Genomic DNA, 22671 nt, shown 5'->3' on the forward strand with positions numbered 1-22671 from the left:
GCATACAGGCACATGCAGAGAAAATCTCCCAGAAGGACTTACTGGCTTAAGCATGGTATTGGACAGTCATGGCGGAAGCAGATTCAAACACAACTCAAATCACATTCAAGCTAGCTCACAAGCATCTGCACAACTTTTTTTGAGACTTTCCTGGTTTTATCCTTCCTGGATTAAAATCAGACAAGCTCTAATCACACCCATGGATAAAGCTTCATCGAAATTCACTTCAGAAAATGGTTCTTATGGAAGAACTTGAAGCAGACCATTCAGCACTGTACATTCAGAAAGAACAACTTGAAAGAAGTTTCCCTTTCTCTGCAGCCTGTTTTAGGCTGCAGACAAGTCACAAGAAGTACTTCCTACACTGACCTTAATGTAGTTTGGTTTATGGTTCAGATTAAGGCCGAAGCAAGTTTTTAATATCCTATTTAGTTCTGGAACATGACAAAAAATTCATATAACATCTTTTGCTGTGTTCACACTTTCTATTTTGTTACCCTCCCAATTACAATACATATAAAAACAAATACATGATAAATCCTACGTGCTTGTGGCCCCACTCCTTCACTGGAGAGGTTCAAGACTGAGCTAGAGAAACGCTTGTCTCCTCTGTTTCTTTTCTTTTAAAGAGCCCCTTTCCACTGAACACACTGTCAGATATTTAGTGAAATAGTGGGGAATCCTCTACCGCATATAAAGCCTTTACCTGCTAGAATAGAGTATAGGTTGATCACGTTGATAATGCTCATCTACATCCAAGGAAGAAGAAGAAATTGTGGTTGCCAAGGAAGCTGCTTCAAACAGAGATGGAGTGCTTGGCACTAGATCTGGACGGTGGTGTGAACCTAGTACTGCATACACAGAAATAAAGAACAATGTTAAAAAATTTAATTTCAATTTGAATCCAAGAATCTTGATGCAAGCATATGGAGTCCCATAGTGCTCTCACCAGCTTCTTGAAGATTCTTAATGTTTGAATTGATGAGATAGTAATATTTATGCATCCATACCCACAGTCTTTTGTGTTACAGGGTTAATTTCAGCTGCTAATCACTACGTTCAGCAAAATACAGAGCAACTCAAAGGTCAAATATCAAAGCAAGGTATAAGTATCTAATGAATTTTTCTATGTTCTGGGATTGTTCTCATGCTGCCAGGGCTCATTTATCAGAATGTTATCACATTGTTTAGGCTGTTGATTTGAGAGATAGTACCTTCTTCATCAAGGCTAGCATAGCTTTGTCCTTCAGCAAGAATGCCACGCTTTCCATCCTTCCACTCCTGGCTAACTGCACACACTACTTCTTGTGATGCTGCCTTTAGAGCTGTGATGGAATTGCACCGTTTCTTTGAAGGCGAAGACTTTAAAGCTGCATTACCAAATGAATACAGGTGTTGAGTTATGTCATCTTATCTCCTTGCACATTTTTAACAGCATATAGAAAAGTAAGCCATCTATAAAAGCTAGTTTCTGAATACAGATGAAGAACATGACCACATAAAAACCCACTTAGCAAACATTATATTAAAACTAGAGCAAAAGGCATTGTTACTTCATCACTTTTGTCTTTTTCTGGGGTTTCTTACTTCTCATTATAGGACAATAAAAGTCAAGTCACTGATATCACTAAGTTAAATAACTTCTATGAAATATCAGACCATGTAATCACAGACAGAATGATACAGAAAAAAAAGAAGACAAGAAAACTGAAAACACATTTGGAGTATTCTGAAAGGTTACATCATTTCCTTGAGCTGTGAACTACTGCTATATAATGAAACTGCAGAATTTCCTCTTCAGACACATATCAAACATCTTCTTTGGGCACACTAAACATTTCTAAAACATTGATGGGCTGTGCATTCAGGAATCACCATCTCCTTTAGGCCTTGTACCAGGGCCCACCTACCTAAAATAGCATTTTGAATTAAACTTGAGGAACTGATCATTTGTAGTTCTTCTCCAGAAGTATGCCAGCTAATTCATCTAATGTTTTTCAGCTCTTGGCTGCTGACCTCCATGGATTGGCTGCAAGGTTACTTCAGATGCACTGTAACACTTTATACTGTGCTTTACTACAAAGTTAAAATCAAAAGCACCAAGGCCTCTTGGCTAAAGACTGAAGAAAAAATCAGATGCATAGTTCCAGGACATTGTTAAAAAAGAGCATAGTAGATAGCTGCTGAGCTAGTCTCTGCCCAAGGCTGAATCTGCTTTTTAAGTTTTTCTTGTTATTTATGCAGGGTTGTTCTGCGCACTAGAGGAAAAAGCACAGATTCAGAATAGTGCTTAACTGTTTAAACTGAAATGTCAGACTCAAAGTTTAGAAATGATGTTCCTGAAGGCAGGAACACTCTCAATTCTTTATTTTATAAAAGAATGATCATGCATTCTAACCACTAATTTGTATAAGGGTAGATTAATAGCCCTGTATGCAGAGTAGATCAATAAGAGTGGGATATTAAGACAGGTTAATAGCCTGGAAAAATGAGACAGATGAATTAAGATAAGAGAGAAAATTAGGCATGATATTCTTTAATTGTGCATTGTAGCTTTCTAATACAGAACAGATTGTGTCTTGTACTGAAAAAAATCTAGCAGTCAGAATTAGACAGAACTAGAAAAAAAAGACTCAAATGTTGAGGAAACATATGGTATTTATTTTGTCAAACAGACAGAAGTATCAAGTAGTAAAGCGTAGATACTCCTTACTTTTTATAAATGCAGAGGAATTCCTTTGAGTATTGTCTCAGACAACAGAGCTCCTACCAATTCTCTGGCAAAATTATTCTATTACTTAAAGAGGACTGAGTCTCAGGAGGCTTCTTCCTCATTTCAGCTGAATTTTGTTTCATATTTTGTTTTATCACATCAGATTCTTTTATTTTCATATTTTCATATTAATAAGTCTTTTCTGAAGGATTTAACATTTAAACCTTAAATCATTAATTTATGATAGTCATTCTTGTAGTCATTATTTTTTCCTTAAATCTCACTTAGTTCTAGCATTTCTGTTTTGTTCTCCCTCTATCCACATAGACTTGTTTCTCACTCCAGATAACTAATGAAAAACTTAAGAGACCAGTATAATATTGGTAAAAGTATTTGAAAAACACCTTCTATCAGTTTAATACAATACCATATGCTCAATACTCCTCCTGTAGTATTTGAGCCAAGTGTCCATTCCATACTGACATTCAACTCTAAAGCAAATCTTGTTCCATGAGCAGGATTATGGATCTGCTAACCAGGATTCATTTTTAAGTACAAGTTCCTTTATAAACTAGATAGTTCTAGCCCATCAGTTTATATTTATTTGTCAAGTACTCTGCTTCATAAAAAATTCAAAAGTCAGAAAACACTCTTTGCTAGAGGGTAAGCACAAACAGCCCTTATTAGAAAGAAAGACAAAAGAAGGTGCAATTTCAGCATCACCTCTACAGGTTTAAAAATTAATCTGGTAGTAAAGCAGTAAGTTAGTATGTATGCACAGTATTTAAAACAGGTGATCTGTACGTCTTACTGTAAGGTGAACCTCAGTGCTCACGTAATCAGAACAGCTTTTCCCCAAAGAACAGCCTGGACCACATCAAACCTCCTTTTTGCCTTGCCAATATATTTATTACGTCTTCCCTATAGCCTTCCCTACTGCAAACATCCTGAGTTCATCTCTGCAGTTGTTATAGAATGGCTTATGTTGGAAGGGATCTTAAAGATCATCTAGTTCCAACCCCATTGACACAGGCAGGGACACCTTCCACTAGACCGCTCAGAGCCCCATCCAGCCTGGCCTTGAACAATTCCAGGGATAGAGCATCCCCAGTTTCTCTGGGCAATATATTCCAGTGCCTCACCACCCTCACTGTAAAGAACTTCTTCCTAATATCTAATCTAAATCTACCCTCCTTCAGCTTAATGCTATTCTCTCTTGTCCTGCCACTACATGGCCTTGTAAAAAGTCCCTCTCCAGCCTTCTTGTAAGCCTCCTTTAGGTACTGGAATGCTGCTACAAGGTCCCCCCAGAGCCTTCTCTTCTCTGGACTAGCTTGATTTTACAGAAGAGGTGCTCCATCCTTCTAATCATCTTGGTGGCCTCCTCTGGACCCGCTCCAACAGGTTGATGTCCTTCCTGTGCTGGGGACCCCAGAGCTGGGTGCAGCACTCCAGGTGGGGTCTCACCAGACCAGAGCAGAGGGGCAGAAACACCTTCCTCAACCTGCTGACTACGTTACTTTTGATGCAGCCCAGTATACAAGTGGCTTTCTGGGCTGCAAGTGCACATTGCCAGGTCATGCCCAGCCTCTCATTCACCAGTACCTTCAAGTCCTTTTCTGCAGGGTTGCTCTCAATCTGTTCATCCCCCAGACTGTATTGATAAAGGGGGCTGCCCCCAGACTGTATTGACAAAGAGGGTTGCCCTGATCCAGTGCAGCACCTTGCAGCTGCCTTTGTTGAAGCTCATGAGGTTCCCATGAGTACACTTCTCAAGCTTTTCAGGGCCTCTTTTGTTCCTCATCACCATCCTTCTCTGCACTTGCAATGCTTCAGACTGAATTTCCTTTCAGTAGCTTGATCAACTCATAGAGAAATTATGAACCAAAATTCATTAATATTTATAAGACTCCCAAAAAGACTTATTTTCCTAAAAAGTGGTCATAACATATCATGCATATAGGGAATCACTTAGGGTTAATTAAAATTCTCTCTTTTTTTTTCTGAAGATTCCTTCACTTTACTTAAAATATCTTAATTTTTTTTAGTACAGCTACTCTCAGCTCTCTTCTTTCATCCATCTATTCTATTCTTTTTCTTATTTAGTATTTCACAAAATATTTATCACGTACACTTCTGCTTTCTTGCTGCACTATCAGTTTTCTCTCTTCTTTCTTGAACTTTTAGATATAATCATGTATGCTATTCTATTCTGCCATGTCTCTAACATTGGTTTTCATGGACAGGGTGAGAGTTTCACAAATTCAACTGATCTTTAGAAAAGTGTTATTATCTTTAGGCAACATGCAGGCAACAAAGGCCAGTACAGCCTGAAAAATACTGACTTACAGTGGTAAAAATTTAAGTGAAAAGAAAACCTCATCTGAACTTTTGATGGAAGAAGCCTGTATCAAGGTGAGTCTCTAAACTTTGATTTATTTTTTTTTTTGCAGTATGAATAAACTTATCATGCCCAGAGGAACTACAATTCAAGACAGATATGAACATGTGATCTTATGTTCAAGATGCGTATTCTTGAATGATAGGTAATTTTCCCCTGTTAATTATCAAAGTCAGGCTAAATGCAGCAAGTCTGAAAATAAATCTGTTCCTGAGCGCTTGCTAATTCTGTTGGTTTGCTTTGTAGTTGTACCCAGATTATGAAAAAATATCCCTACTGCTTATTCCATGGGGATAAGACAACATTAATTTGTTTGTTTCAGTTTGGAATCAAGAAACAAAATGTGATAGCTATTTCTCCAGTATTTTTTGCTGAACTCTAACTTCATATGCCTACATGGTAGGCAGTTTGGACTCTTAAAACAGTGCACTGGTTTTGGCTGAGACAGACTTAATTCCCTTCATAGTAGTTCTGTGGTTCTGTGTCTTGGATTTGTGACAAAAACAGTATTAGCAGCACATGAAGGTTTTAGTTATTGCTGAGCAGTGCTTGTATCTCACACTGCCTTGCCAGTGAAGAGATGGATGTGCACAAGAAGTTGTGAGGGGACACAGCCGCAACAGCTGACCTCAGCTGACCACAGGGATATCTCAGACCATGTGGCATCAGGCTGAGCAATATAAGATGGGGTAAACAGGAGGAAGGGGTAAACATTCACGATTAAGGCATTTGTCTTCCTAAGTCACTGTTACATGTGATGGAGCCTGGCTTTCCCAGAGATGGCTGAACACCTGCCTGCCCATGAGAGTGGATGAATTCCTGAATTTAATTTGTTTTCACATACAGCTTTTGCTCTCCCTATTATACTATCTTTATCTCTGTCTAAGAGTTTTCTCACTTTTACCCTTCCATATCTCTCCCCCATCCCACTTGGATGAGTGATTGTCTGTTTGGGGCTCAGATGTCCATTGGGTTTAAAACACAACATACAAGAACTCACCTACATAGGATCAGTTTTCCCTCCATTCCCAAAGCCTAAAGAGGATCTACAGTTTCAGGGTCTACTTTAAGTTATAGAAATCAATTAATTTTGTTTGAGAGAAGTGACAATCAATAGTTAGACTTAGACTTAATCAATAGACTTAGACTTAAGCCTTTGGACAACCCTTGGTAGAAATGTCCCTCTGTAACAATGGTGGGTTTCTCTTTGCTTTTTTTTTTCCTCTCCCCCCTGTGTACTGGTTTTGAATGGCAAGGTTTTGTAGTAGAGGCAGGGGGCTGCAGGGTTGGCTTCTGTGAGAAGCTGCCAGAAGGTTCCCCCATATCTGATACAGCAAATGCCAGCTGGCTCCAAGAGGGACCTGCCATTGGCCAAAGCTGAGCCCATCAGTGAGAGTAGCAGCATCTCTGGGATAGTGTATTTAAGATGCAGGGTGTGTGTGTGTACAGCTGGAGGAGAGAAGTGAGAATACATGAGAGCAACAACTCTGCAGACATCAGGGTCAGTGCAGAAGGAGGGGAAGGAGGTGTTCCAGGCACTGGAGCAGGGATTCCTCTGCAGCCCATGGCACAGACCATGGTGAGTCAGCTGTCCCCCTGCAGCCCATTGAGGTTCATTGTGGAGCAAAGATCCATCTGCAGCCCATACTGCAGCAGGTGGATGCATGAAGGAGGCTGTGATCACATGGAGAGGAGCCCATGCTGAAGCAGGCTCCTGGCAGGACATGCGGTTCTGAGAAGAAAGGAGCCCACACTGGAGAAGGTTTGCTGGGACTTGTGAACCCATGGGGGACCCACGCTGGAGCAATGTGTGAAGAACTTCAGCCATCGAAGGACTAACATTGACAAAGTTTGTGCCACTTAGGGGGAAGAGGAAGAGAACGCTGTGAAGAAGTGAGGGGGAGGAAGCTGTTTTTAAGATTTTGTTTTATTTCTTATTACTCTACTCAGAGTTGATTAGTAAAAAACTAATTTCCCTTAGTTGAGTCAGTTTTATCTGTGACAGCAATTGGTGAGTGATTTCCCCCTGTCCCTATTTGGACCCAAGAGCCTTTTGTTATAATTTTTCCCCCCTGTCCATTTGAGGAGGGGGAGTGATAGAGTGGCTCGGTGGTCACCTGGCATCCAGCACACATCACCCTGTAAGTAGGTAACAGTCATATGTATCTTACCCTTGAGAATTAATTAAAAGATGAAGGAAGGAGAAATGGAGGAGTTTGAAGGACTAGGAATCAGAATGGGAACAATTTCAGAAGTAGAAAAAGATGTACAGCAATTGAAAGGACTTTATGATACAGACTTTACAGTTATTATGTATGTTTCCCCAGAATTTGTATCTCCCGGGCATGCCCAGGCTCATCCACTTCCCTGCTTCCCTGCTGATTGGCTGGAGAGGCTGCAGAGAGGGGACAGCCTCCATTCGCCCTTTCCTTCTCCGGTTCCTCCTACGTTCCTCCCCCTTTTGCCTGTGTCCCTATCCTGATTTGTTCCCCCTCTTGTCTGTTTCATGCACCACCCCATGTTCTGGCCCTTTCCCTGCCGGAGCTGACAAAGAATTCCGTGCACGCTTGAATAAAGCATTCTACCTGCACCCTACCTTGTCTCCTGAACCCGTGCTCTGCCACGGCCCCCTCCCCCTTTCGGACCGCGGCAGAGGGGGAAACTAGAAATGGTTGATAGTGATAAAGACAAGAGATTTTATTAATATCCAACTTTGGATATTTTTTCCTTCATAAAACACAGAAAAAATGCACATTAAAGAGAAAAATACTTAATTTTTGAAACATGCTGACAGTAGCATGTAAAAAATCTTTATTTTTGCAAATTAAATAAATTAAAATCAATGTAGACATTCCTACAGATACCAGATTGAGGACTGGACATATCATTAGATCATAAAACTTATTTATCTTTATATCAATGCTAATATATAGGAACCTCTTTTACCTTCAGATGCCCCAGATGTGACAAAAATACATAGCAAATAATTCTCTGTAATTTTACTATTAGAGTATAAACCCAACTGATTATCCCAAATTTAGTTTCTTCACTGGAGTTATGAAAATGCTACATGATGTTGAAGAAAGGCTTATTTTATTGCCAGGGCAGGAGCGTTATATAGTAATAATAATAAAAATATCTAAAGGAGTAAAATCACTACTTGCTTACCTTGGACTTTCTTGAAAACCCTTGTGCTCATAAACTTTAAAAATCTGTCTGCATAAAAACTTGGTCGGTGAACTGAAACAGTGTCCTGTGAAATTGAAAAAGGTCTCAGTCACATTTTCCATAAGTAAATCACAAGCAAAGTGTCAAGAAAGAAGCTGGACATCTCAGGTGAACTGTATTATACATTTCAGGCATACTCAAAACTAGTGAATCATAACAATTTTTCCCTTTTAAAGGTTGATTTTTCTAGAACTTTTTTTGGATATTCAATTTATGAAATAATGAGTTATGAATTATACAGCTATATTCTGCAAAATCTTCCAAGTATTTGAAATGTGTTTTTTCACACAATGTGTATTTTTCAGTTACAGATCCATCAATGTCCTGCTAAGTGGCTGGTCTTATGTAAGTTATAAGGACAAGCTGATAATATTAGTTGTTTTTTTGAAAGCTCAACAAATAAAATCAGAACATGTATTGGGAAGATTTCAGAAACAGCCCAAACCACATGGTGATGTTAGACTACAAATATACCAGTGCTAGCTTTTTTCTGGTTAATATAAATCAAAGTTCCATTAGCTAAAATATTAGCAATTTAAAAAATAATGAAATCTACTTACCCCATCATAAACAAGAGCTTTCCAAGAATGTTCCAGCTTCTTGATTAACCTAAGCATGTAAAAACAAAATCAGAACTGCTTTGTAAAATTTTCACATTTATAAGTAACTTCAGAATAGTTTATTCAATGAAAACTCAAAATTCAACTTACCTATAAGACTGGAGAATATCAATAATACCCATAAATAGAAGCAGCTTTTCTCCTTTATGGTTTTTTGCAGGAATACCTCCCATTCTAAGAGAAATAGAAAAAAAACCTAGTTAGATTATATATTAATTATGTAAATTATGTATTAATGTGCTTTTCCAAAATTTCTTTACAGACAGATCAGTGACAGAAAAAGCAACAGCATCAAGCTGAGTATCCTAACTACATGGGCCTCCAGTCAGTCCAGTGTATCTTCTCAGCCATGACCTTAAAGAACAAGAATGTTCATCCTAAGACCCTGTCTTCCTACTCCACCACCTAGAAAAAAGGGTCCATTGTTTTAGAACCAGAAATACAATTTTCAGTTTTGTTCACATTCACGAGTCCACTACAAAACCAGATGTAAAAGTGACTGAGGATGCAGCTCATGCAGTACCTCTAAATAATTTTTAGCAGTTCGAGAAACAAAAAACTAAAGCAGCTATCAAAGACATAGTTAAGAGTATTTTCCCCATTCTGCCACTAAAGCAACAAGAGAGGCCTGGTTACCAACTATTAAACCTTCTCTTTTTTTTGGCATAGGAAGGGGGGTGGGGTGAGGTGGTAGCAGGGTGTGGTGGGAGTAGGGGTGGGCAGTAGGGGAGAGGGAAACACATTTTTTATTATTCTAGGCATAAAGGAAACCTTGTAAGAATCAGTGAAGTTTAACTTACTGTAAAATCCCATTACCATGAACTCCAGCTCACTTAACTGGTCAGACATTCAGAAGTGTTAAACAGTTAACAAAACGATACTCTGTCAGCTTTTCCTGGAAGTTATGACTAGAAATTAAGCACAGTGCTAGCAGCAGTTATTGCTGCTGGGTATCCATTCTCATCCTCTTCTTTATATAGCCTTACAATGAACCACAGCAGAAGACTGACCTAGGGGTCTTTTCTGTAAGATCTAGGCTTAGTTTCATCCACCTAAGTGAGGTTTGTCCCAGTAGTAGTTATGTCAATATGAGAGAGGAGATAGTGCAAGGAGCCCAGGAAGGGCTCTACTGCTGCAGTAGGCTTTCACTACACTTCTCAGGATATGTGTATATATTATATATGATCTATATTAGCTCAAGTGATGTGGAGTGCAGGGTGGGTTTCCATGTATGAACACTTTCTGGAATGACCTATATAATCAACTTTCCCAACACCCCTCAAAACTGCCAACACAACACCTCTACCACCATACGATGCACCATAGCATTGACCATCTTCTGTGTGAATGTGAGTGAGCTGTAAAAACTGAGTGAAATAAAGCTCTGTCTAATTTATATTCTAGAGCTCTGAACATCTGAAAACTCTCTACGAATGCTAAATATCATAATTTTCCCATTTGTTTGCTGTGGGTTTAAGCACGTTTCTATATCATTAGTTGGTATTTACCTACACAGGAGAAAAGTAGATCCTGAATTTAAAATTAAATTCTCATTATAATGAAGGAATGATTATATACAATGCTGAATGGTGAAGATAATGCTCTTACTAGCATTTAATATATTATGAGGGAAATAGAATAACTATTGTTTATATAATCAAATTTCTACTGCACTTTTTACTAGACAGAAAAATAAGATGAAAGCAGCAGTTCTTAATCTCAGGAAATATCATATATGACTGCACTTCAGTGGCTGAAGATACCGTTCTATGTATTGAGCATACTACTTCAAGATGAAAATGACCACTGTAGGAATATCCATGTCAATGTGAACAAATAATTTTTGCTTATGTCTCACCATGCTGCTTCCAATTAAAATTAGATTATAGTAGGGACTCTTGTAATAGCTGTCTTATAACATCTCTTTTACAAAAGAATGCATTTGTGCATACATAAGTCACTCTGAACTAACCAAATTTGCTATCATGTATTTAAAGATGATCTATCTATTAATCAACATTTTAATTTCATGCTCTATGGCAAATCTTGATGATGCAGCTTTTGGAAAACAAACAAAAAGGCTCAGTCTTTCAATTTCTGAAATGCAGTGTACTCATGAATGTTTTGCCTGTTAATAGTTTTAATAGTAACCTTAACCTTAAGAGCAGGTTATGGCACTTACGTGTTTGTTGTCTCTGTGGTGACAGAGTCCCCCGACTTCCCAGGGCCCTGTATAGACTCCATAGCTGTGGAATAGAGAACTTTCTGCCCTCCATGACGTTTTGTGTCTGCTGCACTTTGGGAACCCTCTTCCTCTTTTTCCTTCATGTCACTGTTCAGTATGTGGATTCCCAGTAGCAGACTGTAATCCATGATCTTAAAACTTTCTAGAACCTACCGACAAAAAAGAAAAGGCTATACTGAAAAAAAGAAGAGTTACACAGCAGCATTTTGCAAACCTAAGCAAAATCATACCTTCAAGGCACGAGCTTGTCTTGTTAGGAAAATGTGTGAAATTATAGTTAAAAATCCTTTACTATCCCACACAAGTCATAGTGCTAGTTATCTATTTAGCTCAATGTTCTTGTTATAAGTGCAAAAGAAAGATGCATAGCTGAAATGCAACCTGATATTATTTTGTAGACAAGGAAGATAATTCTAGGCAGCACCTTTTTGTTGATAGCAAATAATCAATTAATAGTTCCATCATATACTTATGAAATACAGACTTTTTAAAGTAATCTCTAATGCATGTTCCAGACCTTACTGAGCATTTTGCCTATATTACTCTCTATCTCTTTCCCACCTTCTGTTTAAAACAGAGAGTGTGTTCTTTGAGAACTTTCAAGTGTCAAAAAAGCATTTGCTCCCACCCTCTCATTAACAGCTGATGGGATATGAGTACAAAAATCATGCACTTCTCCGTTAGGCTAAATATGGCCTATCTAAACTCAAACACAAGTTTTACTTCTGAAGTATGACTTAATTAACCAGCCTTCTCTTCTAGCTCTACCAACCATTTTTGTCTCTATCAGTAGGCAAGTCCCCTTTCTTTTCTCATACACCTGTACTGTCAAGAGTTTCGAGTCAGCTACACTGTTATGAAGTCTGGGATGCTGCCATTGAAAGGCAAAATACAGTTCAAGTCAATACCTAAACATGAACTAAAACAAGCTGTGATCACATCTAGTAATATAACCAAACTGTTTGCAGGCAGCAACTGTGTTAAATGTCTTACATAACAGCAGTGCTAAGTGGAGGGAGAAAAACTAGTAAAAACCAGGAGGGATATTGCTGTGCCACTCACCTCTCCTTTACCTCGTGCAGCTCAGCAATGATTCGTGGTACATTTTGACACATAATGTCCTAAGATAATGGTAATGTAATTTTTGGTACAGAATCAAGAGGCAACAGTACATATTTTTACATGAACAAGAACAAAATGTGATTTTGCAGAAATGACAGATCACTAAGTCCAGGTATGTAATTTTGATGAAGATTATCCAAGTACAAATATTTTTATACAAAACACTGAGATGGTTAAGTAGAAACATTCCTTCTCTTATGAAAAAAAAAGGGCAGTTTCAGCACCTCCACAGGTTTAAAACATAATTGGCAGTAAATCATTAACTTAGTATGGATGCATACTAAATCAGTTGATCTGTATATCTTACCATAAGGTTTATACACCACTAACCCTAATTGTAGCAAAAAGCCTCATTGCTCAGATAACCAGAACAGTGAAGAAACAAAACATAACACACTGTAATCCAAGTGCAGAAAGGCACAACCTCATTCTGATTTCCAAACACAAGGGGTGACTTTAGAAGACGTGGTATGTTTGTTCTTGATCAAAGTAATTCTGCGCTGTGGCAGGTTAGTTGAAATGGAACAAGAAAAAGGCTGTTAATGTATCCCCTTGGTACTCCCACAGCACCTTCTGATGACAGATCTCACACAGGATTTCAGCCACAACAAAAATATGTATTCGAAATTACCATACAATAAGATCCTAAAATTGTACTGTGCATTGTGTGGGAATGTTGGTGGCTAGTAACTTCCTTGTTTATGATCATAAATTGCAAAAACAGCATGGCTAACAGGTACAAAGGCACTTGGTGCCAAAAAGTTCTAGAATTTTCTTTACTGCTTACTTTTGCTACCCTTTACTCAGAATTTCTTAAAAAAAAGGAAATAGCGAATGTTTGCCATCAAATACTGAAAGCAGATTGTGGGTAAGCTGAAAAATAACACCTTAGTAGTACAGTAAGCAACGCTGTCTATGCAAAGCCAGACTACAGCACCTAGTCAGGCCTGGAAAAACTACTGCTATTTTTATTTTACAGTTATAAACTACTGCTGACACCTCTGTCTTCAACCTATTCCTTACTGCCTTTTGAATTAGATCACATTAGAGACATGATTTTACTGCACTAATTAGATAACCTATGTCTAGGACTGGATGTAACTTCATGGAAGGCTGTGGTGTAATGTGCTGCTCCTTCTTCCCCAGGGACCTCTTATGTGATAAAATTAATCTTTCTGACTGCATCAATTCACCATTGCCACTTAAACTCATAATACTTGTACAGTACAATGGACTATTCTTTGACAATTTATGACTTTGTCATAGGGTTACTAAAAAGCATCATAAGAACAAGTAGCTATTTTGTTATTCTAGTTCATGAGACTGAAACATCTGCACATCCAATGGATTAACTGCACTACAGATTCTTACAAATAGCATGTAGCATATGAACTGTAGCCCTTGCCCCCCAGACAGTCTGTTCATGGCCCTACTCAGAGGTAGGACTGTCCTGTTCAACAAAGTCTCTTTAAGATATTATAACATGATGTGGCCCTCTGTCTGCCTACAGGTTTGATGTACAGTTCTGATGACTTCCCCTTAGAAATTTGATAACCAAACCAACCACTCCTTATGCAAATGCACCTTTTTGAACACATCAAAGCATGTTTCACTCCCCATCTGTTTCTGATGAAAATTCTGGTAAGAAATAATTACCAGAATAACAAGGAGGAATCAGCACTCAACAAAAACTTACTTTGTGTCAAACTCTCAGCCTGTATTAAGACAGAATTTTACTTAATCTGTGGGATTTCCAGCTGAATATATCTGAAGGGTTCTCACATATGTATCTTCATGAATATTTAAAACACCAAATTGTGAAAATTTTAAAATGTGTACGCAACGTTTTCCACACACAGTTGTAAAAACCAATCTGGTTTGCCAGAGGAGGACAAGTTACAAAATGCAGCACATCAAGATATTTCTGGGCATGCAGCATTCTATGAGAACATAAAAAAAGCACAAGCTTTTTCCCACACCAAGGTTTACTTGGAGATACCTTTGACAACTTTAGAAAGAACTGCTTTTAAGATGCAGCAAGTTTTGCTACAAAGGCACCAAAATAACCTAATCTAATGAAAAAACCACTCAAATAAATCACAGTATTACATAGGAAAAGTATTCATAGCAAAAGGAGAAAGACCTGTAAAACACCTGATGCCATCTATGTGAAATCACTAGAAATTGACATTAACTACCAGAAATACACTACTTTTGTAGTTAAAGTGAGAGAAATTTAATCTGTGCTCATGTAACCACCCTAAAATGTACCTTGCTAGCAAAATGGCACTATGAGATTTCAGCAATATAGTCTTAATCATGCTGTGTACTAACAAGAAAGTGTTGCATTTGATAACGACAAGTAAACCTTCAGTTAATCAACCTGACATTAAATTGTTCACCTCATTTGTATTTGCATAGGTGTTATTTAACTAGCTTCACAGATTCTGTTAACACAATATTGTCACTTAGTCACCAAGTACTGCTGGCAAGGCTGACTTCAGTTGCTCTGACAACTTCCAGATGGCAAGTGTCGCTCATAGATTTAAGCCTTATGCACTATTTTGCTTTCATACTACATAAAAACCCCAGCAAAATGGCATCAGAAAGTATACCATTTCAGAACATGAAAAAATAACTCTATGCCTCAGATTTTCTTTTCTTAGAGCCAATCAGATGTTAAAGCGTTCTGTGAATCATCTTAGATATAGCTACACTCCACTATCTCAACCCATGACTAACAGAGCAAAACAAGTATTTTTGCTATAAAATGTCATTTTTATTTTACATGCAGCCAACCCAAGCCACACACTATCCAACAGAGAAATCTGCATTCACGTTGTTATCCATTCAAAACAACATGCAAAAAAGTCAGTGGGTTATTTTCATAAAAGGGTCAAGAAAAACTAAAACCAAAAATTTACAAGTTCATGACATGCAAGTAGTGAAAGGATAACCATGCAAGGAAGAATTTCTTCTCCTACAAGCATTTTGGAAAAAGGACATAGGAATTAACAGAAAGAAGCTGATTTTACAACAAATCAATAATTACTCTTCAACATAAGGAGCTATATCAAACCAACACAAAATAAGAGACTGACTCACAAAATAAGCATTTCTTAGAAACAAGTGCACAAATGCCAATGCTTAGCAATGGATCTGGTTTAGAAAAAATCTATTCCAAGAAAATGAATCACCACCTCCCCACCAAATCACTTCCCATTTCAACAGAATTACAGCAACACAAAATTTGCTGAGTTGGAAGGGACCAAAAAGGATCATCAATACAACTCCTAGCCCTGCACAAGACCATCCCCCATGTGCCTGAGAGTATTAACCAAATGACTCTTGAACTCTTGCAGGCTTGGTGCTGGGACCGCTTCCATGGGGAGCCTTTCCAGTGTCCAACCACCCTCTCACTGAAGAACCATTTTCCAATATCCAACCTAAACCTCCCCTGACACAACTGCAGGCCGTTACCTCAAGTCCTGTCACTGGTCACTACACAGAGAAGAGATCAGTGTCTGCCCCTCTTCTTCCCTTCACAAGGAGGCTGTAGACCACAATGAGGTCTCCTCTCAGTCTCCTCTTCTCCAGGCTGAACACACCAAGTGACCTCAGCTGCTCCTCATACGGCTTCCTCTCAAAGCCCTTCACCATCTTCATTGCCCTCCTTTGGATGCTCTCTAAGAGCTTAATATCTTTCCTATATTGTGGTGCCCCAAACTGCACACAATATTCAAGGTGAGGCCGCCCCAGTGCAGAGCAGAGCCGAACAATCCCCTCCCTCGACTGGCTGGCGATGCTTTGCCTGATGCCCCCCCAGGACACGGTTGGCCCTCCTGGCTGCCAGGGCACTGCTGACTCATATTCAACTTGCCATCGACCAGGACCTCCAGGTCCCTTTTTATGGTACTACTTTCCAGCATCTCATGCCCCAGTCTGTACAAACATCAAGAGTTGCCCCACCTCAGGTGCAGAATCTGGCACTTTCCCTTGTTGAACTTCATATGGGTGGTGATTGCCCACTCCTCTAATTTGTTGAGGTCTCTCTGCAGGCCCTCCTTGCCTTCGAGGGAGTCAACAGCTCCTCCTAGTTTTCTTTCGTCTGCAAACTTGCTTAGTATTCCTTCCAGTCCTGTGTCCAAGTATTTATGAAGATGTTGAAGATGTTGAACCCCATTAGTGACAGGTCACCAGTCTGATGTCACCCCATTAACTATTACCATCTGTGATCAACCTGGAGCCAATTGCTCACCCACTACATGATGTGTTCATCCTGCTGTGTGCCAGACAGTTTGTCCAGCAGGATCCTGTCAGAGACGGTATTGAAAGCTTTACTGAAATCCAAAAAGATTCCATCAACTGGCTTCCCTTGATCAGCTAGGTGAGTTACCTTGTCATAAAAGGAAATCAGGCTGGAAAGGCACTGTATTCCTGTCATGAGGCCATATACTGACTGTGACCAATGGCTGTGTTGTCTTTGAAGTGTTTTTCAATACTTCCCAGAATAATCTTCTCCTTAACTTTACCAGGCACTGAAGTGAGACTGAAAGGCCCCTAGCTTCTCTGGTCCTCCTTCTTGCCCTTCTTGAAAATGGGACAACGTTCACCAGCTTCCAGTCAGCTGGGACATGTTCAGATTCCCAAGACTGCTCAAAAATCATTGGGAGAGATTTTCCGATTACATCAGCCATCCTTTTGAGGATTGTAGGATGAATTCTCAAAATATATTAACTAACACTCCAAAAACTAACCATGCCTTTTCTGATTTTAAAAGTAAAAGTAAAGAGAAAATTGTAATGTCAATTGGTACTACAGAAGTGATAATATATAAAGATACAAGAGATCTGTAGCATTATGCCATATCCATTTTCCTCAAACTAGCATTTCTGACAGAGGCCCTTCATCTAAGATTAATACCTTCTCCACCAACCACCCTGCCACACAATGCCATGTTTTATTTCTGTCATATGCTGCAGTTTAATACTCCATTACGTTGTGTCAATGCTACTGCTTGTGAGGACATGCTGCAGAGTGGGTCACTGAAATTATTTGGGTTAAGTAATAATCTGTGTGGATCCTTCGAGATAGAAAAAAGAGAAGAAAACACACACACAATACAAACACTACCAATGGATTTGGAAGATTCAGTGAATAAATTTGATCATACAATATCTCTATCACAGTTGCTTCAGCACAAAACAGATATGTATTCATGCCAAAAAGCTTTTGCAGCAACTGGCTAAAACAGCAGTGATGTAAATAATACTCAGACCTCAAACTTAGGAGATATGACCCTTTTTGTCTTCAACTTTGAATTTCCTTATCTTTCCAGGTTTCTTTGTTAGTCAGTTTTAAAATGTGATTTCCTAAGAAAAGTCCATAATATTGATAAAAATTTGATAATAAAATCAAAATGCAGACTCTCAAAAGTCATTCAATTCTCAATAACAAATACATCTTGAATTTATTTTTTTGTTCTTAAAAACTGAATGACCACAATTTGCTTAATTTTCATTGCTTCTGTAATAGATACTTTGCTATACAGGTATCAATATGTTAGTTGTTCTAATGTTAACTTAGAAATGAAAAAGGGTAACCACATACTTTTGTTCAAAACCTTCCTCAACACCTGCATGAAATTTTGACAAATGTAGAGAGTATCCCTAAGGAACTGTGCTTTTTACTTTTCCAACAATAGGACCATTTCCAGTCATTGCTACTGAATGTCTGAAAAATGAAAAGCAAAACAAAAACCCCCTCAAACGCAATAACAAATAAAACTATATAAAAATAATACTGATAAGATTCAATTTTGGTATAAATAGGCTCAATTTCTATTTAAAACTGAGTAATTTAAAATTACCAGAAGCGAAATCCCATAATACAAAAAGCTGAATTCTGTTGTTTGGTTTCTAATTTTATTTAAAATTTTAGTAGCAATGCATCTTGTCCTTCATGTCTTGAAATATTTTAAGCAGAGAGAAAAAAAAAAACACTTGAACTCCTACTCTGACCACCAGACGAAAAATTAGGTTCACACGCTTCAACCTTCCAGCTAGATATTAGTTAAATAATCTTGACAATAATTCTATGAGGCATCTAATAATTCTCTTAATTTTCTAATGCAAAAATACACTGTAAAAATTAAGTGGCCTGCCATTGGGGAAACAACACTGAGACAATCCATCAGGAAAAGTTTTGGTTTCCTCATCTGGAGTAAGACTCGCCTTAAGGAAAAAGGTAAAAAAGGAAATGGTGAAGATGATTTGAATCTCAATTCTAAGTAATAGCTGTATTTACAGAGAGAAGTAACTTATTTTTCCACCTTCATGAATACTGACAAGATATTCCCAATAAGAAATCATAAAACACGCTGTTATAAGTTATAAATCTGAGAGAGAAATTTTTCTTTCCCTGCTTCCCTGTAAGAGAAACAGAGTTCAAATAGGGAAGGGGGAAAGGAATCAAAAAATACAAAAGAAATGGCTGGCCAGGTTGCATTCCATGCTAATGGCCCATCGAATGCTGGAGTGAGGGGGGGAAGGTTTTGGAGATTTGAGGGAGCTGGGCGCCCAGACAGAGGACAGGTCAGACAGGGACTGTGTCCAGGCATTTCTGGAGGAAAAGCCTGGGAGCCAGTCTTTCTGGTTCTTTTGTCCTGGTGAGGCCTGACCACCGGCCTTGCACCGCCACTGCCTCATAACTCCAGCCAGGACCTACTGGGTTTTTTTTTTCATTGGAGAGGTCTGTGCTTGCTGGGAGAGAAGGGGAGAGCCTTGGAACACCATCATCTGGGAACAGTGAGTCCCACAGGGGTAAACTGCTTTTCCTTCTGCCTTTCTCCCATTGGGGGAAGGGTCTTCTTTTTCCTTTCGGCTTCTTCCGCGATCCAAGACCACCCCCCAGACCCCCTTCCCACGTGGCGACCGCCAGAGCCCAACAGTGCTCCCCTGCAGGTCAACACGAGAACTGCAGGCTCTGCACGTCCAGCGATCCAGCAGCGCCCCCTGCAGGCCACGATTAGGACTGTGCTAAAGGACAGAGAAGTATTCATTCAGACCTTTTCTTTTGTTTTGTTTTGTTTTTTTTTTCCTAGGATTACTGTCTAGTTTTTTTGTGTTCTGTTACTGTTTTTGCCAACATACATATATCTTTTAATAAAGGGTTGTTATTTCTTCTGTTTTTTCCACACTTCCTCGATTAAAGCCCCTTAATTTTGAATTTACAATTGCTGAGAGAGAGAAGTTTTGGTCTATCTCATAACTCATCCTCTTTAGTAAACATTCCAGTCTTATCAGACTGTGACACACACATACTTTGTCTACTCATAGGTCATTAGTACTTCAGCTGATAGCTCATAAAATACCCTTCCTATAGATACAAAAATCTAATTAACCACTGCAAAATAAAATTCCCAAGTTTTACAGTGAGTTGTCTTGTCTGTTTGTGTAAAACATTTCTTAACATAGTTTTAAATGTGACAGGATCCCTAAGGTCACAAAGTTAACTAAGAAGAATCAGTTCTGAGTCTACAGGACAGCTCTCAAATATGATTCATTAAGAAAACAAGTTATTTTTAAGTAACAAATGAAAATCACTAGTGCTTTTATATACTCTGGCCCACTTTCTCGCCATGTTTTTAAATAGGTGGGGAATAAATTTCAACTTCAGTTTTTAGAATATAATAACTTTGCCATTTTGCTGGGGAGTTTTATCCCCCATTTCAAGATAAATAAATATATTCTGCTTAATTTGCATAATTTATTTTCTTCTACGATATTTATATAGCTGTAAAAGTGTTATGAAGAGGACAGAAAAGTACTAGGGCCTGACAAAGAGAGGCTATCTGAGTGCATACAGGTAAACATCTTACAAAGTAGACATTAACAGCAAAGAGCATGAGGAAGAATACTTGGAATCTTTTTTTTCCATCTGCCCTGTTATTAGAGCTAACTGAATTTACATGCACCTGTACTTTTAGCCCTTTTCAATTATTTTTTCTCTTGAATCCAGCAACAGATGAAATTGGAAAAACAAAACAAGGGTTAGTATTAATAGAATATCCCAAATTCCTGCATATGACTAGCTGACATTCAAGAACATGCCATATCTCTGTATGCTTCACACGCTAACATCTTACAAATGCAGAATCCTGTGATCACCTGGAATACATATCTCTTGTATAAAGTTATATCAATATGCTTTCTCAGGTAACTAGATGAGAAACAGTTTGTAGAATAATATCTCTGTATAACCCTGATATCACCTCTTTTAAAAGGGACTTCCTTTGTTTTTTCTTCTAATAAGCAATTACCAATTCTTCTGTATGTTGAGGGATTACAGGGAAGATATAAAGAGTGCTTTCAAAATCAAATGACTAGACCATATTCTTATGAGATGTGCTAGTATAGCTTTCCTACAGTATTTTTTGACATGTACTTCTATAAAACTCCATCTCCATTTTTAACATGGAATGAGCAAAAGACAAACTGTTACTTGTGTTTTTGGACTGCGAATTCCAGCAGAATAGATGTCTTCCACATGCTTTCTACCTAGAACAGAGGTAATTTGTATTTATTAAACTGCGTAAGAGCACCTGTAAAAACCAAATAAATAATAATGGATGCCTGATTCTGTATCAGCTATGAAATATCGAATGCCACCATCAATTCACTTCTAGCCTTTCTCATACAGATTCATGCTAATGTTATTTGTATCTAATGTGCCACTTAAGTGCCATAGCTTATCCTTTGTCCCATAGAATTATTCCTCTGAACTAGAACAATTTCTGCAGAGTTGGGTGTTTATAACAAAACACAACAGCAGCTAAGTTTGCTGTGGAGTTTTATTTTCTGCTCCTTTGAAAGAAATCCTCAAATGCACTTCAAACCATCTTCAATGTCTTTGGTGACTTTATTTTTATTTAGTACTTGCTTACGTGCCATAACACTCAATTCTTGGTCTCTTTCATGAGCAGAATTTTGTTTGGAAATTGGAGAATCTGCTGAATTCTTTAATAAATCACGATTTTATACAATGTTCAGAGTAGCTAGCAGCATGATTACTTAAAAAAAAAATAAATCACAACTACTGAAACTAGCTTCCAACACTCTCAGTAATTACCATTACACAAAATACAGGACCATTTGCTTTCCAGATTAAAGCACTCTGAACTGAATAGCACTTCAAAGCAAAGATTTTTAAGAAAGCTATTCAGGCAAATGAAATTATTTATTTTTAGTACCATTTGCATATAACGTGTCCCCTGTCTCCACACATGGCCCACCAAAGTAACTATGATAGTGCCTGCGGGCAAAGATAGAATAGCTACAGTAAGCCTCAGCAATAGTCTGGAGTTTGAAAGCTAGTTCAAATTTTTTAATTGTGTGCATTGTATGTATGATAAACTCACGAATGCTACATCTTTGGGAACAGTGTAATGTTACATGCCTTGGTTTAGTTAAGGTGCAAAAACTGCAAGATGGTCTACGAGCAGAGCTTTCAGACCCTGTCACCTTGGGAGTGAACATAACAAGCCAGGGAGGCAGGAGCTGGACAATGCTATCAAACAGCGCCTGTCCCAAAGCAGGTAATCTGGAGTGGCCACTGGAGGCACTTGCCCATGACAGATCATTACAACCTACTCAACTCCATTCTCTAACTGGGCAGGTCTTGCATCTCTCCACCAGTGCTGAAGGGACTGATACTCCAGCAGTGGTCCACCACTGCAGTACTCCATTCCCTTGGGGAGGAGCTCCGTATCAGCTATCAAGATATTTTGTGTCAGCTGAGCAGATGCATCAGGAGACCAGTTTAACTAAGCAAGATAAAAATGGAGAAACATTGCCTCAGCAGGTAGGGATGGCAGCTATTGCCAAGGAAGTCAAAGCTCAGATAGAGTCGAGACTGACAAGGGATGTCAAAGAAGAGCTTCTACTGCTAGTGGGAAGAGGCTGACCAAGGAAAATGAGGGCCCATTGCTGGATGGGGTAGGTGATTCAATGACAGCAGACACATATCACAGCAGGTCCCTACCACCATCTTTGTCATCACTTGTGAATTCTGTCAGGCCTCCAAAATTAGTGATGGAACTTAAGGAGGAGAGGGGCTACCAGCCAGGGATTTTCATATTAAAGAAGCAGGAAAAAACCTCCATTGTTTCCTGATTCTGATTGCAAATATAAACAATGAAAATATAATCCAAATTTAAGCAATACAGAAGTGAATTTCTTAGACCTAAAATACTGGGAAGATCAAAAATTTTCTTCCTTAAATAAATTCTTTATTCCAGTGCCTACACTAACTTTCTCACTTTAAAGTAACAGTATGTACTGGG

At 38.6% G+C, this 22671-nt stretch overlaps 1 protein-coding gene across 5 annotated transcripts in view; it reads right to left on the reverse strand.

Moving 5' to 3' along the window:
* Positions 1 to 22671, reverse strand: part of PIP5K1B (phosphatidylinositol-4-phosphate 5-kinase type 1 beta) — a 105232-nt gene that overhangs the window by 13546 nt on the left and 69015 nt on the right. For 4 of the 5 annotated variants that reach the window (XM_064641014.1, XM_064641012.1, XM_064641013.1 and 1 more), the window contains 7 exons: positions 11145 to 11356; positions 9053 to 9136; positions 8903 to 8951; positions 8283 to 8367; positions 7711 to 7776; positions 1215 to 1370; positions 707 to 851 (listed from right to left, as the gene is read on the reverse strand). In XM_064641014.1, coding sequence (XP_064497084.1) covers positions 707 to 851; positions 1215 to 1370; positions 7711 to 7776; positions 8283 to 8367; positions 8903 to 8951; positions 9053 to 9136; positions 11145 to 11356 — 797 coding nt within the window. The remainder of the gene's footprint in view (positions 1 to 706; positions 852 to 1214; positions 1371 to 7710; positions 7777 to 8282; positions 8368 to 8902; positions 8952 to 9052; positions 9137 to 11144; positions 11357 to 22671) is intronic. The other variant, XM_064641015.1, reaches the window with a different exon arrangement.

Source organism: Pseudopipra pipra, chromosome Z, assembly GCF_036250125.1.
Source record: "Pseudopipra pipra isolate bDixPip1 chromosome Z, bDixPip1.hap1, whole genome shotgun sequence".
NCBI lineage: Eukaryota > Metazoa > Chordata > Aves > Passeriformes > Pipridae > Pseudopipra > Pseudopipra pipra.